Raw genomic sequence first — 17,784 nt, forward strand, 5'->3', positions numbered from 1 at the left:
TCAGAACTTTAAAACTGCCAATAAATGACAGGAACCAGAGGAGACTGTTGCCCCAGGGAGGAATAGAAGAGGACCTGGCCCTTAGACCTGGCCCGAGGGGAGAATACATTCCAGCCTCTCCTCTGACCTGCACTGTGGTCCCTGGGTCAGTCTGAAGGGTGTGGGTGGTCCCTGGGTCAGTCTGAAGGGTGGAGGTGGTCCCTGGGTCCGTCTGAAGGGTGGATGTGGTCCCTGGGTCAGTTTGAAGGGTGTGGGTGGTCCCTAGGTCCGTCTGAAGGGTAGAGGTGGTCCCTGGGTCAGTCTGAAGGGTGGAGTTGGTCCCTGGGTCAGTCTGAAGGGTGGAGGTGGTTCCTGGGTCAGTCTGAAGGGTGGAGGTGGTCCCTAGGTCAGTCTGAAGGGTGGAGGTGGTCCCTGGGTCAGTCTGAAGGGTGGAGGTGGTTCCTGGGTCAGTCTGAAGGGTGGAGGTGGTCCCTAGGTCAGTCTGAAGGGTGGAGGTGGTCCCTGGGTCAGTCTGAAGGGTGGAGGTGGTCCCTGGGTCAGTCTGAAGGGGGGAGGTGGTCCCTGGGGTGAGGGGTGAGGGGTGAGTGGTGAGTGGTGTCTAGGGTGGGGGCATTAACAGCTCTAGCAGGGTGGACTGGAGGCCTGGTTTGGATGGGATGATGTACAGTGCTGCTTGGAAGTATGGGAACCCCTTGTGGAGTTACAGATTTTTACCATGCAAACTTAATTTAAATCAGAACCAGTCTTTTGGATCTGACATAACAGGTTTATACTTACCAATACCATACGTAGGTGTAGAGGAAATCATGTGTGTAGTGGAAAAACAACATTAAAAATGAATTAGTGCAAAAATAAGTGAATCCCAAGTTGCATTGGTTAAATCAAGTAGGTAAGTCAAATCAGGTGGGTCAATAACTGGGTACCAAATTAACCAATCAAAGGGAGAGATGGTTAGGAAAGAGTTTGGGCAGGATTGATAAGAGAGATAAGAAACCTGGGTCAGTTTGGTGTTTAACCATCCAGGCGAATGGAAAGCACACCATACCGAGAGGAGATCTCAGAGGACATCAGTTTGGGGAAGGATAGAAAATAATTTCAAAAAGATTTCAGCTCCATCAGTCCACTGTGAGGATATAGCATTTACAAATGGAGAGCCTTTAACATGACAGCAACTCGACCTAGAAGTGGATGCTCTTCCAAATAATCCCCAAGAGCCACAAGAACAATAATACATCAGGGTAAAAGCCAACCCAAACATCTAAAGACCTCCGAGACCTCCCTTGTTGCATCTTGGGTAAATGTGCTTCAACAATAAGAAGAACGCTGAATCAAAAATGGCGTTCAAGGGAGGGTTGCTAGGAGGAAGCCTCGGCTGTCAAAAAAAGAACCAAACTGCCCGTCTTAACTTTCTCTGAGACCACCTGGACAACCCTAAAAAAAGGTTTCTGGAAGTCCATGGACCGATGAGGCTAAAATTGACCTTTTTGGTCAATCAACACCGCTAAGTTTGACGAAAACCCAGCACTGCCTACCACCAAAAGAACCTTATCCCAACATTCCAGCATGGTGGTGGGAATGTCAAGATCTGGATGACTCTACATCATTAAGGGAACCATGAATTCTTAGGTACACCAGGAGATTCTGGAACAGAACGTCATGCCATCAGTCAAGGAGCTAAAGCTGGGCCAAAAATGGATCGTTCAACAAGACAACGAGCCAAAGAGCATTTAATCAAATCTACCAAAGAATGGCTCAGGAGAAAGAAGATTTGTGTTTTGGATTGGCCAAAGTCCTGCACCTAAATCCAATCGAGACGCTGTGGCAGGACCTGAAGCGGGAATTTCATGCCAGACACCCCTCAAACCTCACTACAATTGGCTAAGTTCTGCAAGGAGGAGTGGTCAGAAACAGATGTCATAGACTGATTACTGGCTATAGGAGACGTTTGCTCCAAGTTGTCACTGCTAATGGAGGTGCTACAAGCTATTGACTAAAGGAGCTCAGATATTTTTGCACACATCAAATCTGAGTTTCTGTTAAATAAACCACTTTTGTTAAATAAACAATACAAATATATTTTTATTTTTCTGTCATTTTACTTGGAATGTCTTTATTACAAATTGGGGTTTAGATAAGGATTTTTATTTTAATATTTTCTAGCAAAAATAATGACTAGACCTGTAGGGTTCACAAACTTTCAAACAGTACTGTATACCTGCTGGGGTGGGCAGAGCAGGTGATTGTATCTACAACAACACACCATTAAAGCAATTACGAGCGGGGACTAAAACAGCAGCGCCTGGCCCTCCCCATTCCTGATGTCCCTGGAGGCTCCCTGGAAAGATAAGAGGGAGGAACCTGATACTTTACCCAGAGTCTGCATCCTAAATGGCAGAATTAGTGCACTATGTAGGTAACAGGGGGATCTTTGGGACACAGCCAGAAGGGATATAGGTGGACAGAGAGAACTCCACTCAGTAAACTTAAAAGAGTTGACCTGCCACACCTGCAATCTGCCCCCTACAAATCTGAGAAGCCATCAGTGATCCTTACGAATCTGAGAAGCCATCAGTGATCCTTACGGAGACGGCACATTTGATACCAACTCCTTTTTATTTATGACTTCACAAGAAAAGTCCCCTACTTATCACCTGTTTAAAAACAGAATATGCAGTTCATTCTTAAATCGTTAAATAAATAAAAACACTTATATTTCAATATCTTTACAAAAATAAAAGACCCCCCCCCATTCCAACTATCTTTTCAGAAGAAATCTGTGACTGTGAGAGCATTACAAACCAAACCTGTGGACCGTTGGGTTACCTGTCCCCAGATTAAAACCCACAGGAAGGGGGTTCAGAGGTCTCAGGTAAATCCTCTATCTACGGCCATCCACTGTGTGTGTTGACACCAGTCCTATACCAGCAGAGTAGAGCCGTCAGGTATTAGGTAGACAGACACCCTGAGCGCTAAGAATGGTGGGTTTTAGATGAACAACCAGACAGAGCTGTTTAGCTCTAACGGCCATTCTAGAAGGGGTGGAGAGTAGCAGAATAACACCAAGAGACTGTAGTCTTAACAGATAACATAATGGAACAAATAAAATAGGATTCTTTCTATGTTTAATGACATTAACACAGTTCAGAAGTGTTAATCTGCCCCCCCATAAAGCATATTACAAAAATATCAAGATAACAATTGTCATAAAAATATGAGAAACTATGAATTCCAGAAATATAAAATATTCAGGGCTACTAAATCAAATCAAATGTATTTATATAGCCCTTCGTACATCAGCTGATGTCTCAAATTGTAACTAATAATAGTCTGTTTTTTCAAGGTAGTCAGGCGATTCTTTTGCCTTCTGTTTTCACTTCAAATCAAATTTATTTATAAAGCCCTTCTTACATCAGCTGATATCTCAAAGTGCTGTACAGAAACCCAGCCTAAAACCCCAAACAGCAAGCAGCGCAGGTGTAGAAGCACGGTCACTACAGAAATAACTTTACTTGTTCAAAGTAAAGTGATATTTGACACAAATGATCCAGAAATAGAACAGGATCATAAATAAACAAAAAGCCTGAATACTGAATATAATCACAGTTGTCGTCACCATTATCTGTTGTTGCCAACAGTAACAGAACTTTCTACTGTGTCACTTCTGTCTCGAAAACAATCATCTTTGACGCATTTCCAGATGGTCATTTTAGACGAGACCCTTATTTCACTCACTCCTGTAATTCAAACCGCAAAAACAGATTTAAAACCACACATTTCTGTATCCCGTCAATTATATTTGGCTCCATTTTGGATAACCCCAAATAAGTTTCGACCTATAATGTTTCCATGTAAAAATGTACATTTTTCTGTTCCTTATACAACATGAAAAGAGCACTGCTCTGCAAGGCTCATCAAATCACAACCCATGTCTCCAGATCCACCCATCAACCACCATTTTATCTTCTGTCTGGAAATGGAATCACAGGAATAATCTTTATCAACGCCACAACTAGGCTTATACACAATACCAATTCACACAAAGTTACAGGATCATTTGGGGAGATCAGCAGATAATCAAAATCAGTCTAAAATCCCAGAAAAGTAATACTATCCATTACATAATTACTGAACATTCACAGTCTTGTCAGATGAAGGTGAAAACACTGATGTAACTAGAACTATTGGAACTAGAACTATTATAACTAGAACTATTATAACTAGAACTATTATAACTAGAACTATTGGAACTAGAACTATTACAATTAGAACTATTGGAACTAGAACTATTATAACTAGAACTATTGGAATTAGATCTAATGGAACTAGAACTATTATAATTAGAACTATTGGAACTAGAACTATTATAACTAGAACTATTGGAACTAGAACTATTATAACTAGAACTATTGGAATTAGATCTAATGGAACTAGAACTATTATAACTAGAAGTATTGGAACTAGAACTATTATAACTAGAACTATTGGAACTAGAACTATTATAACTAGAACTATTGGAACTAGAACTATTATAACTAGAACTATTGGAATTAGATCTAATGGAACTAGAACTATTATAATTAGAACTATTGGAACTAGAACTATTATAATTAGAACTATTGGAACTAGAACTATTGGAACTAGAACAATTGGAACTAGAACAATTGGAACTAGAACAATTGGAACTAGAACTATTGGAACTAGGACTATTGGAACTAGAACTATTATAATTAGAACTATTGGAACTAAAACTATTATAATTAGAACTATTGGAACTAGAACTATTATAATTAGAACTATTGGAACTAGAATTATTGGAACTAGAACTATTATAATTAGAACTATTGGAACAGAAACTAATGGAAATATAACTATTATAACTAGAATTATTGGAACTACAACTATTATAATTAGAACTAATGGACCTAGAACCATTGAAACTAGAACTATTATAATTAGAACTATTGGAACAGGAACTAATGGAAATATAACTATTATAATTAGAACTATTGGACCTAGAACCATGGAAACTAGAACTATTATAATTAGAACTATCCATTCCACATCTCAACAGGACAGGGTAGCGGAGCAGAGCAGCCATTTCATATAGCACCTTTTCCTCTATTCAACAAACACTCCAGGTGTTTACATTCCCCTGCACACACACACACACACACACACACACACACACACACACACACACACACACACACACACACACACACACACACACACACACACACACACACACACACACACACACACACACACACACACACACACACACAACACACACACACACACACAACGCCACTAAATCGAAACGCAAACAAAGAGGAATCTGTCGCCAACACATCTTTCTCTGTTTGTTTGTGAGGGCCACAGACAGATTTAAAACGTATGGTTTTTAACTACTAAAACATATGCCTTTGTTAAATGAAGCTCTATACCGGCACTAAGCCCTAATCCGCCAATAACCTCAGAGCCCAAAACATATCAAACTGATTTCATGGGGTGAAATCTAACATATAAAAGTGGCAGTAACAGTCCTATTAGGTATTTCAGTTTGAGGCCTGACATCAAATATTCCATCTGTCCCACTACCATCAAAGCTCCATGGAGCCAAGGGGAAGTTAGTGGTCCCTGATGCCCCAGTAGGAGCCTCCTCCCTGGGCCTTACCTCGCTGTACGACGTGGGCGTCCCCGTCTCCAGATACAACATGTTGGCGCTGAGGTTTAGCAGTGCTGCTGCTGTGTGCTCCACTGACTCCAGGATGAATCTACACCTCTGGTCCCTGTCTCAGTCTGAATGAACGAGTGGCTATGAGGACTATGGATGACAACAGGACAGGACAAGCAGAGAGTCTCTATAGGAATCTATGGGAGGGAGCTATATACCAGGGGGTGGGGGTGGGGGGTAGGGAGGAGGAGGGATCTGAGGAGGTACCTGTCCAATACCTGGGGTGGTAAGTCCACACCCATCTCCCGGAGAAGCTCTCTGGTTGTCCTTGTGTCTCTCCCTAAAGACGCTCTGCAGCGATACACATTGTCAAACACATACAGCTCACTCAGTAGATTCCCTTCTTCTATCGTCAACATCAACACAACCAGTAGAGTTAATACAAACTGCTTTGTGACAACTCACTGCTCTGTTCTACAGGACAATATGTCAACACATATAGCTTTGAATATCCACATGGAGTATTACGTTCTAAGGCTCTGAATGCTGAACTGACCTGCTGTTGGAAACCTGGAAGTGTAGCCTGTAGAGGCTAAACAACATGTCTGATGTATTGGCTGGAAGTGTAGCCTGTAGAGGCTAAACAACATGTCTGATGTATTGGCTGGAAGTGTAGCCTGTAGAGGCTAAACAACATGTCTGATGTATTGGCTGGAAGTGTAGCCTGTAGAGGCTAAACAACATGTATGATGTATTGGCTGGAAGTGTAGCCTGTAGAGGCTAAACAACATGTCTGATGTATTGGCTGGAAGTGTAGCCTGTAGAGGCTAAACAACATGTCTGATGTATTGGCTGGAAGTGTAGCCTGTAGAGGCTAAACAACATGTCTGATGTATTGGCTGGAAGTGTAGCCTGTAGAGGCTAAACAACATGTCTGATGTATTGGCTGGAAGTGTAGCCTGTAGAGGCTAAACAACATGTCTGATGTATTGGCTGGAAGTGTAGCCTGTAGAGGCTAAACAACATGTCTGATGTATTGGCTGGAAGTGTAGCCTGTAGAGGCTAAACAACATGTCTGATGTATTGGCTGGAAGTGTAGCCTGTAGAGGCTAAACAACATGTCTGATGTATTGGCTGGAAAGTAGCCTGTAGAGGCTAAACAACATGTCTGATGTATTGGCTGGAAGTGTAGCCTGTAGAGGCTAAACAACATGTCTGATGTATTGGCTGGAAGTGTAGCCTGTAGAGGCTAAACAACATGTCTGATGTATTGGCTGGAAGTGTAGCCTGTAGAGGCTAAACAAATGTCTGATGTACATGTCTAGAGGCTAAACAACATGTCTGATGTATTGGCTGGAAGTGTAGCCTGTAGAGGCTAAACAACATGTCTGATGTATTGGCTGGAAGTGTAGCCTGTAGAGGCTAAACAACATGTCTGATGTATTGGCTGGAAGTGTAGCCTGTAGAGGCTAAACAACATGTCTGATGTATTGGCTGGAAGTGTAGCCTGTAGAGGCTAAACAACATGTCTGATGTATTGGCTGGAAGTGTAGCCTGTAGAGGCTAAACAACATGTCTGATGTATTGGCTGGAAGTGTAGCCTGTAGAGGCTAAACAACATGTCTGATGTATTGGCTGGAAGTGTAGCCTGTAGAGGCTAAACAACATGTCTGATGTATTGGCTGGAAGTGTAGCCTGTAGAGGCTAAACAACATGTCCTGTAGCCTGTAGAGGCTAAACAACATGTCTGATGTATTGGCTGGAAGTGTAGCCTGTAGAGGCTAAACAACATGTCTGATGTATTGGCTGGAAGTGTAGCCTGTAGAGGCTAAACAACATGTCTGATGTATTGGCTGGAAGTGTAGCCTGTAGAGGCTAAACAACATGTCTGATGTATTCTGAATGCTAAACAACATGTCTGATGTATTGGCTGGAAAGTAGAGGCTAAACAACATGTCTGATGTATTGGCTGGAAGTGTAGCCTGTAGAGGCTAAACAACATGTCTGATGTATTGGCTGGAAGTGTAGCCTGTAGAGGCTAAACAACATGTCTGATGTATTGGCTGGAAGTGTAGCCTGTAGAGGCTAAACAACATGTCTGATGTATTGGCTGGAAGTGTAGCCTGTAGAGGCTAAACAACATGTCTGATGTATTGGCTGGAAGTGTAGCCTGTAGAGGCTAAACAACATGTCTGATGTATTGGCTGGAAGTGTAGCCTGTAGAGGCTAAACAACATGTCTGATGTATTGGCTGGAAGTGTAGCCTGTAGAGGCTAAACAACATGTCTGATGTATTGGCTGGAAGTAGCCTGTAGAGGCTAAACAACATGTCTGATGTATTGGCTGGAAGTGTAGCCTGTAGAGGCTAAACAACATGTCTGATGTATTGGCTGGAAGTGTAGCCTGTAGAGGCTAAACAACATGTCTGATGTATTGGCTGGAAGTGTAGCCTATAGAGGCTAAACAACATGTCTGATGTATTGGCTGGAAGTGTAGCCTATAGAGGCTAAACAACATGTCTGATGTATTGGATGTTAGCTGGAAGTGTAGCCTATAGAGGCTAAACAACATGTCTGATGTATTGGATGTTAGCTGGAAGTGTAGCCTATAGAGGCTAAACAACATGTCTGATGTATTGGATGTTAGCTGGAAGTGTAGCCTATAGAGGCTAAACAACATGTCTGATGTATTGGATGTTAGCTGGAAGTGTAGCCTGTAGAGGCTAAACAACATGTCTGATGTATTGGATGTTAGCTGGAAGTGTAGCCTGTAGAGGCTAAACAACATGTCTGATGTATTGGCTGGAAGTGTAGCCTGTAGAGGCTAAACAACATGTCTGATGTATTGGATGTTAGCTGGAAGTGTAGCCTGTAGAGGCTAAACAACATGTCTGATGTATTGGATGTTAGCTGGAAGTGTAGCCTGTAGAAGCTAAACAACAACTAATAATATAAAACCAATAAATTAGTAGCACATTGAATAAGCTAAATACACAGAAATGCTATATTATAACATTATCTACTACATTACCGTCTGTCTTCTTACATGACCCCAATGAAGAGATACCACTACATTACTGTCTGTCTTATTACATGACCCCAATGAAGAGATACCACTACATTACTGTCTGTCTTATTACATGACCCCAATGAAGAGATACCACTACATTACTGTCTGTCTTATTACATGACCCCAATGAAGAGATACCACTACATTACTGTCTGTCTTATTACATGACCCCAATGAAGAGATACCACTACATTACTGTCTGTCTTATTACATGACCCCAATGAAGAGATACCACTACATTACTGTCTGTCTTATTACATGACCCCAATGAAGAGATACCACTACATTACTGTCTGTCTTATTACATGACCCCAATGAAGAGATACCACTACATTACTGTCTGCCTTCTTACATGACCCCAATGAAGAGATACCACTTATCTTATTACATGACGCCCCCTCTCTATGTAGTGTTGTCTTAGCTCCCTCTATGTAGTGTTGTCTTAGCTCCCTCTATGTAGTGTTGTCTTAGGTCCCTCTATGTAGTGTTGTCTTAGCTCCCTCTATGTAGTGTTGTGGCGTCTCTTTATGTAGTGTTGTCTTAGCTCCCTCTATGTAGTGTTGTCTTAGCTCCCTCTATGTAGTGTTGTGGCATCTCTTTATGTAGTGTTGTGTGTTTTGTCCTATATTTTTATTTAATTAAAAAAAATTATCCCAGCCCCCGTCCCTGCAGGAGGCCTTTTGGTAGGCCGTCATTGTAAATAAGAATTTTAACTGACTTGCCTAGTTAAATAAAATATTTAATAAATAAAATAAAAATGACTAGTACCTTTCATAGCTTTTGACAGAGGCAAAATCTTTTCTTTTTTTGACCATTACGCTCGTATGTAATCAGATCTGTAGTTAGCTACATGTTAACATTATCAAGCGCTAGGCTACATTGCAGACAGCACTGCAACCTGAGTGTCTGGAGGTTTTATAAGAGAGGTGGTTGATGACAGTGCAGGGTAAGTGGGGTGGAGGTGGGGTAAACTCTATTCCTGCAGGACAAGAAGGGGAAACTCTTGCCCGAAGTTAAACTCTTTCAAAGCTGTCACTATACGGAGCAGAACCCTTACTACTCTGTGCCCTTGAGTCATCTATCGCTGATTGTCTACAATCAGTAGTGACACCCAAGCCTGCCCAGACCCCATGTCCAGGGACCACAGACCTACCAGGACCCCCTGACCACTACACACCCAGCCTACCCAGACCCCATGTCCAGGGACCACAGACCTACCAGGACTCCCTGACCACTACACACCCAAGCCTGCCCAGACCGCATGTCCAGGGGCCACAGACCACTACACACCCAAGCCTGCCCAGACCCCATGTCCAGGGGCCACAGTCCTACCAGGACCCCGGACCACTACACACCAAGCCTGCCCAGACCTCATGTCCAGGGGCCACAGGCCACTACACACCCAGCCTGCCCAGACCCCATGTCCAGGGGCCACAGACCTACCAGGACCCCCTGACCACTACACACCCAGCCTACCCAGACCCCATGTCCAGGGACCACAGACCTACCAGGACTCCCTGACCACTACACACCCAAGCCTGCCCAGACCGCATGTCCAGGGGCCACAGACCACTACACACCCAAGCCTGCCCAGACCCCATGTCCAGGGGCCACAGTCCTACCAGGACCCCGGACCACTACACACCAAGCCTGCCCAGACCTCATGTCCAGGGGCCACAGGCCACTACACACCCAGCCTGCCCAGACCCCATGTCCAGGACTCCCTGACCACTACACACCCAGCCTGCCCAGACCCCATGTCCAGGGGCCACAGGCCACTACACACCCAGCCTGCCCAGACCCCATGTCCAGGACTCCCTGACCACTACACACCCAGCCTGCCCAGACCCCATGTCCAGGACTCCCTGACCACTACACACCCAGCCTGCCCAGACCCCATGTCCAGGGGCCACAGGCCACTACACACCCAGCCTGCCCAGACCCCATGTCCAGGACTCCCTGACCACTACACACCCAGCCTGCCCAGACCCCATGTCCAGGGGCCACAGGCCACTACACACAAAGCCTGCCCAGACCCCATGTCCAGGACTCTCTGACCACTACACACCCAGCCTGCCCAGACCCCATGTCCAGGGGCCACACGCCACTACACACCCAGTCAGGGATGGAAATTAAGATAGGCTATCACTTCTCAGACTGGGCTATGACAAACTCTTCTGCCGGTGAGTTGAAACGTAGACTTTTACGATATTGCATGGCACAGATATTTGACCCGAGCCAATAGAATGTCTAGTAGATATAGCCCAGCTGGCCAATCCCCAGGAATCTTGCGTTCCAGCCCAGGCTCCTTGGGATGCAGACTTTACAAGTCAGCCTGCACTGGCTGTAGAGCAGAGAGGCACGTTAAACCAAAATGGCCCCCATTCTGATGTTATGGCCTTCCTCTCACCTGCCACAGTACGGTGACCTCTTCTCATTCAAGCCCTGACCTCTTTTGAAGCTAGTAATTAGTTGAGTTAGCTAAACCAACTTGAATTATGTTAAGAAAACATTGGAAAAATGTTGAAGAGAGGTTAGGGAACTCTATGGTTGTGGTTCTGAATACCGATCCTGTGCAGGTGTTGTTACACGTGGTCTGCCACTGCGAGGACGATCAGCTGTCCGTCCTGTCTCCCTGTAGCGCTGTCTTAGACGTCTCACAGTACGGACATTGCAATTTATTTCCCTGGCCACATCTGCAGTCCTCATGCCTCCTTGCAGCATGTCTAAGGTACATTCACGCAGATGAGCAGGGACCCGTGGCATCTTTCTTTTGGTGTTTTCAGAGTCAGTAGAAAGGCCTCTTTAGTGTCCTAAGTTTTAATACCTGTGACCATAATTTCCTACCGTCTGTAAGCTGTTAGTGTCTTAACGACCGTTCCACAGGTGTATGTTCATTGTTTATGGTTCATTTAACAAGCATGGGAAACAGTGTTTAAACCCTTTACAATGAAGATCTGTGGTTATTTGGATTTTTACAAATGATCTTTGAAAGACAGGGTCCTGAAAAAGGGACGCTTCTTTTTTTATACACACACAAGTTGACACACCTACTCATTCCAAGGTTTTTCTTTATTTTTACTATTTGCCAAAACAGTTGTGTTGTGACAAGGTGTAGGTGTGGTATACAGAAGACAGCCCTATTTGGTAAAACCCAAGTCCGTATTATGGCAAGAACAGCTCAAATAATCAAAGAGAAATTAAACAAAATCAAATACAAAATAACAATGTCAAATCAGTGAAAAGTTCCCAAACAAACATCTATAGTCCAAAGATAATCATGTTGACTGAATGAAATATCCCTCAGCTCCCATCAACTGGAATGGCTCCTGTCCAGCATAGTTCCATGACTGTCAGTCTTTGCATCATACGAATTTGAAAGTTGTTCCATTTCTCCAGCCACACCCCCCCACATAGCAAACCAAGTTGTGGTCTGTTGTTTTGTTCTTGTTCAAAATGAAAGAGAGAGGGCCTTTAAGCCAAAAGGTAACTTTTACAAGTCACACACAGACACACACACGCCGAGGTGAGTCTGGTTAGCCAATATACACATGATCTCTGTATCCAGTCCTAAACGTGAAGAATGGGCACGAGTCTAACTATTGACTTTTAACATTAGCCCTCCTAGTCAATAAAAGGATAAGGTGACACGGTTTAAAGTGTGGCCTCAGGTGACACAGCAACACAAAGGGAGTAGAGCCCTAAACCTGACCCTCACAAATTACAGCACAGAGACACAGTGAAAGGTGGATGAATCCCTGAAAGAGGACCTGTTCTATAATACACTATTATCAGCAGGACAAAATACGCTATTGGAGTAACATTTAGAAATGAGAATTGATCAAATACAACAATAATACAATTTTAAAAAGTGTCCCACTTGACTATTTGGCAACAGGGTAGGAGATCAGTGATTAAGGCTTGAGCTTCTTCTAAACGGTAGTCTGTAAACTAGGCCTGAAATCCAACACCTAAACAGCAGCTTGTTTACAACAGAGAGTTAGCCACAGGCTAAATGAGTTAGCTATAGGCTACGGAAATGAAAAAGAAGGCCTACTCTACAGCTCCCATATAAAATCAGTCATAACACTACTGAGACTCAGGCAAAAAGAGACTCTGCTCCATTTGTCCCTTTTAAGAGCCTTTTTCTCCTTAAGTCTGCTAGATTAGTCCAGTATCATGTGTCAGGGTGTCAGAGTGCTGCACGGTGCAGAGGGAGAGAGAGCTTCCTTCCACACAGACCAGACAGGACAGGACAGCAGGCGGTGGAGAGAGACTATCCTTTTACGCACAGCAACACCTCTGCCCACTCACCTGCTGTTTTCATTTGGGTCGGTGTCACGCTCAGTCAACTACATAGAATTGGTTTTCTTACTCATTTTCGCAGTGGGCGGACTGCATTTCCTGTTACAGGAAATGTAATTATTACTGGAAATTCATCTGTTGACAATGAGGGAAAACAAAATCACATGGTCGCCAGTGTTTCCCTAGAAATGTACATAAATTGTTGCCATTGCTGCAAAAAAGATGAACAGTTATGGGCCACCTGAATTATTGGGAAACATAGATGCTAAAATTAATATACTATTGTTCTTTCTTATGAGTTGCATTCAAGATTATGGCGAAGTCTTACGCTGTCTGTGTTCAACATCCTAGTCAACCAACATCTAAACGCTGACTGTGTTCAACATCCTAGTCAACCAACATCTAAACGCTGTCTGTGTTCAACATCCTAGTCAACCAACATCTAAACGCTGTCTGTGTTCAACATCCTAGTCAACCAACATCTAAACGCTGTCTGTGTTCAACATCCTAGTCAACCAACATCTAAACGCTGACTGTGTTCAACATCCTAGTCAACCAACATCTAAACGCTGTCTGTGTTCAACATCCTAGTCAACCAACATCTAAACGCTGTCTGTGTTCAACATCCTAGTCAACCAACATCTAAACGCTGTCTGTGTTCAACATTCAACATCCATGATTGGCTAATACAATGGATGGGCTGGACATGCAGAGAGAGAAGTTTGGATTGGTCTGCCACGTACCACACTTCTGTCTATAATATGAGCTGCTCAGGATATGTAGATAATAAAATCAAATCAAAGTTTATTTGTCACGTGCGCTGAATACAACAGGTGTAGTAGACCTTACAGTGAAATGCTGAATACAACAGGTGTAGTAGACCTCACAGTGAAATGCTGAATACAACAGGTGTAGTAGACCTTACAGTGAAATGCTGAATACAACAGGTGTAGTAGACCTCACAGTGAAATGCTGAATACAACAGGTGTAGTAGACCTTACAGTGAAATGCTGAATACAACAGGTGTAGTAGACCTTACAGTGAAATGCTGAATACAACAGGTGTAGTAGACCTTACAGTGAAATGCTGAATACAACAGGTGTAGTAGACCTCACAGTGAAATGCTGAATACAACAGGTGTAGTAGACCTCACAGTGAAATGCTGAATACAACAGGTGTAGTAGACCTCACAGTGAAATGCTGAATACAACAGGTGTAGTAGACCTTACAGTGAAATGCTGAATACAACAGGTGTAGTAGACCTCACAGTGAAATGCTGAATACAACAGGTGTAGTAGACCTCACAGTGAAATGCTGAATACAACAGGTGTAGTAGACCTCACAGTGAAATGCTGAATACAACAGGTGTAGTAGACCTTACAGTGAAATGCTGAATACAACAGGTGTAGTAGACCTCACAGTGAAATGCTGAATACAACAGGTGTAGTAGACCTTACAGTGAAATGCTGAATACAACAGGTGTAGTAGACCTTACAGTGAAATGCTGAATACAACAGGTGTAGTAGACCTCACAGTGAAATGCTGAATACAACAGGTGTAGTAGACCTTACAGTGAAATGCTGAATACAACAGGTGTAGTAGACCTTACAGTGAAATGCTGAATACAACAGGTGTAGTAGACCTTACAGTGAAATGCTGAATACAACAGGTGTAGTAGACCTTACAGTGAAATGCTGAATACAACAGGTGTAGTAGACCTCACAGTGAAATGCTGAATACAACAGGTGTAGTAGACCTTACAGTGAAATGCTGAATACAACAGGTGTAGTAGACCTCACAGTGAAATGCTGAATACAACAGGTGTAGTAGACCTTACAGTGAAATGCTGAATACAACAGGTGTAGCAGACCTCACAGTGAAATGCTGAATACAACAGGTGTAGTAGACCTTACAGTGAAATGCTGAATACAACAGGTGTAGTAGACCTTACAGGTAAAAGCATTTTTTTTATTTGAACCAAACATTGTAGAGTTTTTTGATGACAGTGATGGGGAAGAAAACGGAAATCAACAGTGTTGTTGTCACAGAAAAAGATGAACAAGTTTTTTTTTTTCCCCGGTGGAAGCGGAGTATGATTGTAAAATACGAAGTCAAAAAGAGAACACAGACAGCTATTGTATTAAACTAATTCTATTTGATATAATGTGCATTTATCAGAGACGGTAATGTGAAGAACAATATGACCTGTACCAATGTCAGATTAGCATATAGGACAAGGACTTGATTAAGTATATTGTTGCTACTACTACTTTCACCACTTTTAGTCTTAAAATCTTAAATTTTTTAATAAACTACCTCACTCTTTTTAGCAGGTCCACACACACACGTGAATCTTTTAAGAGATGGGTGGGGCTAAGGCTTAAGAGAGGGTGTGAACAATGCTGAATGGGTGGGGCTAAGGCGTAAGAGAGGGTGTGAACGATGCTGAATGGGTGGGGCTAAGGCGTAAGAGAGGGTGTGAATGATGCTGAATGGGTGGGGCCAAGGCTTAAGAGAGGGTGTGGACAATGCTGAATGGGTGGGGCTAAGGCGTAAGAGAGGGTGTGAACGATGCTGAATGGGTGGGGCCAAGGCTTAAGAGAGGGTGTGAACGATGCTGAATGGGTGGGGCTAAGGCTTAAGAGAGGGTGTGAACGATGCTGAATGGGTGGGGCTAAGGCTTAAGAGAGGGTGTGAACGATGCTGAATGGGTGGGGCCAAGGCTTAAGAGAGGGTGTGAACGATGCTGAATGGGTGGGGCTAAGGCTTAAGAGAGGGTGTGAACGATGCTGAATGGGTGGGGCTAAGGCTTAAGAGAGGGTGTGAACGATGCTGAATGGGTGGGGCTAAGGCTTAAGAGAGGGTGTGAACGATGCTGAATGGGTGGGGCTAAGGCGTAAGAGGGTGTGAACGATGCTGAATGGGCGGGGCTAAGGCGTAAGAGGGTGTGAACGATGCTGAATGGGTATAAACAAAGAAGAGCTCTCCAGTAGGTGCAGCAAAACATTCACGGGACATTCTATCAAAAGTGGGGTTACAAGTTAATCAACTTTCAAAGCAGAATTATTGTTCCTCAACTGTAGTGTATGATATATCCTTTTCTAGCTCTGAGTCTCTACTTTTATCCAATGTAAAAAAAACACGATTCTATTCACATTTCTAATTTGGACCCGAATCAAGGTGGTTGGTCAAATATGATAATTAGGGCCCTCGCGGAATCCAGTTATTAAAACGGAATTCAACAATATACATTTTCTTTTACCTTAGTAGGGAATCAACTAAAGGTATTTAAAATGAATGAATTTGCTAATGTTTATCATAAGACATAAAAAGAATGCATCAGTGATTCATATTTTCTGAAGAGGCAACAAGAATGTCCCTGTCTGTATGTGTGCAGTGCGTGCGTCTAACACTTTGTGTACCTGTTAGCGAGGATGCTAACGAAAACAGTCTTCTGGTAGATGGAAGGCTTTCCCAAAAACCTTCTCAATTAAAATGTGAACTACTGTACAAAAAGTAGCCTATCCTTACCTGGCAGAATGATATCATGATTATTTTCATCAATCCAGTAGGTATTTGTTTTGCAAACTCTACCATCACCGGACAACAAAAACTGATAAACAACAGCCTCTTGCTATGTGAGCACTTGAATGAAAGGGTAACTATATCATGGTAACTCCATCCCGTTAACGTCATCCTGATAACTACATCCCGGTAACTCCATCCCGGTAACTACATCCCGGTAACTACATCCCGGTAACTACATCCCGGTAACTACATCCCGATAACTACATCCCGGTAACTACATCCCGGTAACTACATCCCGGTAACTACATCCCGGTAACTACATCCCGGTAACTACATCCCGGTAACGACATCCGGGTAACTACATCCCGGTAACTACATCCTGGTAACTACATCCCGGTAACTACATCAGGGTAACTACATCCTGGTAACTACATCCTGGTAACTACATCCAGGTAACTACATCCCGGTAACTACATCCCGGTAACTACATCAGGGTAACTACATCCCGGTAACTACATCCTGATAACTACATCCTGGTAACTACATCCTGGTAACTACATCCTGGTAACTACATCCCAAAAAATTCTCAAAACTTTTCAAGATAATGTGGGCTATTTACTTAATTTTTATGTTTTAATAAACTATATAATTTGAAGAAAAAAACATTGTGGCAATTCATATCTCCTGAGAAAACAGGATACATGTTAAAAAAGGTTTCATGTTTTTTTAACTTAAAAACAAAACATTTTTTAAATTGTAAAGTCATATCTTTCTACACACAATACCGCATCAAATTTGTCCATTCTGGGAGGTAAACTTGATAAAGTATTCAATAATTTCGTTGTGTATTTCTAATGGAATCAAGTCTTCAGAATGTACCAGAGGCCACCAAAATGAGATCTGATTCAAGAAGGCAGTTTATCACAGATGGGGGCAATAGGGGCTTTCTTAGTCCCCCTTAACTTCTCTTGCTCTAACGCAGGGATGAAGGCCCGCAGATCAATTTTCAAAGAGAGAGAGAGAGATGTATGTATGTGGTATGTATGTGGACATCTGCTCGTTGAATATCTCATTCTAAAATCATGGGCGTTAATATGGAGTTGGATCGCCCCCTTTGCTGCTATAACAGCCTCCACTCTTCTGGGAAGGCTTTCCAATAGATGATGGAACATTGCTGCTATAACAGCCTCCTCTCTTCTGGGAAG

General features: G+C 43.0%; 1 protein-coding gene across 8 annotated transcripts in view; it reads right to left on the reverse strand.

Annotated features, from left to right (window-relative positions):
- The window catches only part of tp63 (tumor protein p63), a 137,574-nt gene that overhangs the window by 71,847 nt on the left and 47,943 nt on the right, over window positions 1-17,784 (reverse strand). Inside the window, exon 1 of one of the 8 annotated variants that reach the window (XM_042322840.1) lies at window positions 5,678-5,873. The exons of the other annotated variants lie outside the window; for them this stretch is intronic. Coding sequence (XP_042178774.1) covers window positions 5,678-5,719 — 42 coding nt within the window. The 5' untranslated portion in view covers window positions 5,720-5,873. Of the gene's footprint in view, window positions 1-5,677; window positions 5,874-17,784 lie in introns of those variants that run through there. 8 annotated transcript variants of the gene reach the window in all.

This window comes from Oncorhynchus tshawytscha, linkage group LG06 (genome assembly GCF_018296145.1).
Source record: "Oncorhynchus tshawytscha isolate Ot180627B linkage group LG06, Otsh_v2.0, whole genome shotgun sequence".
NCBI classification, from domain to species: Eukaryota; Metazoa; Chordata; class Actinopteri; order Salmoniformes; family Salmonidae; genus Oncorhynchus; species Oncorhynchus tshawytscha.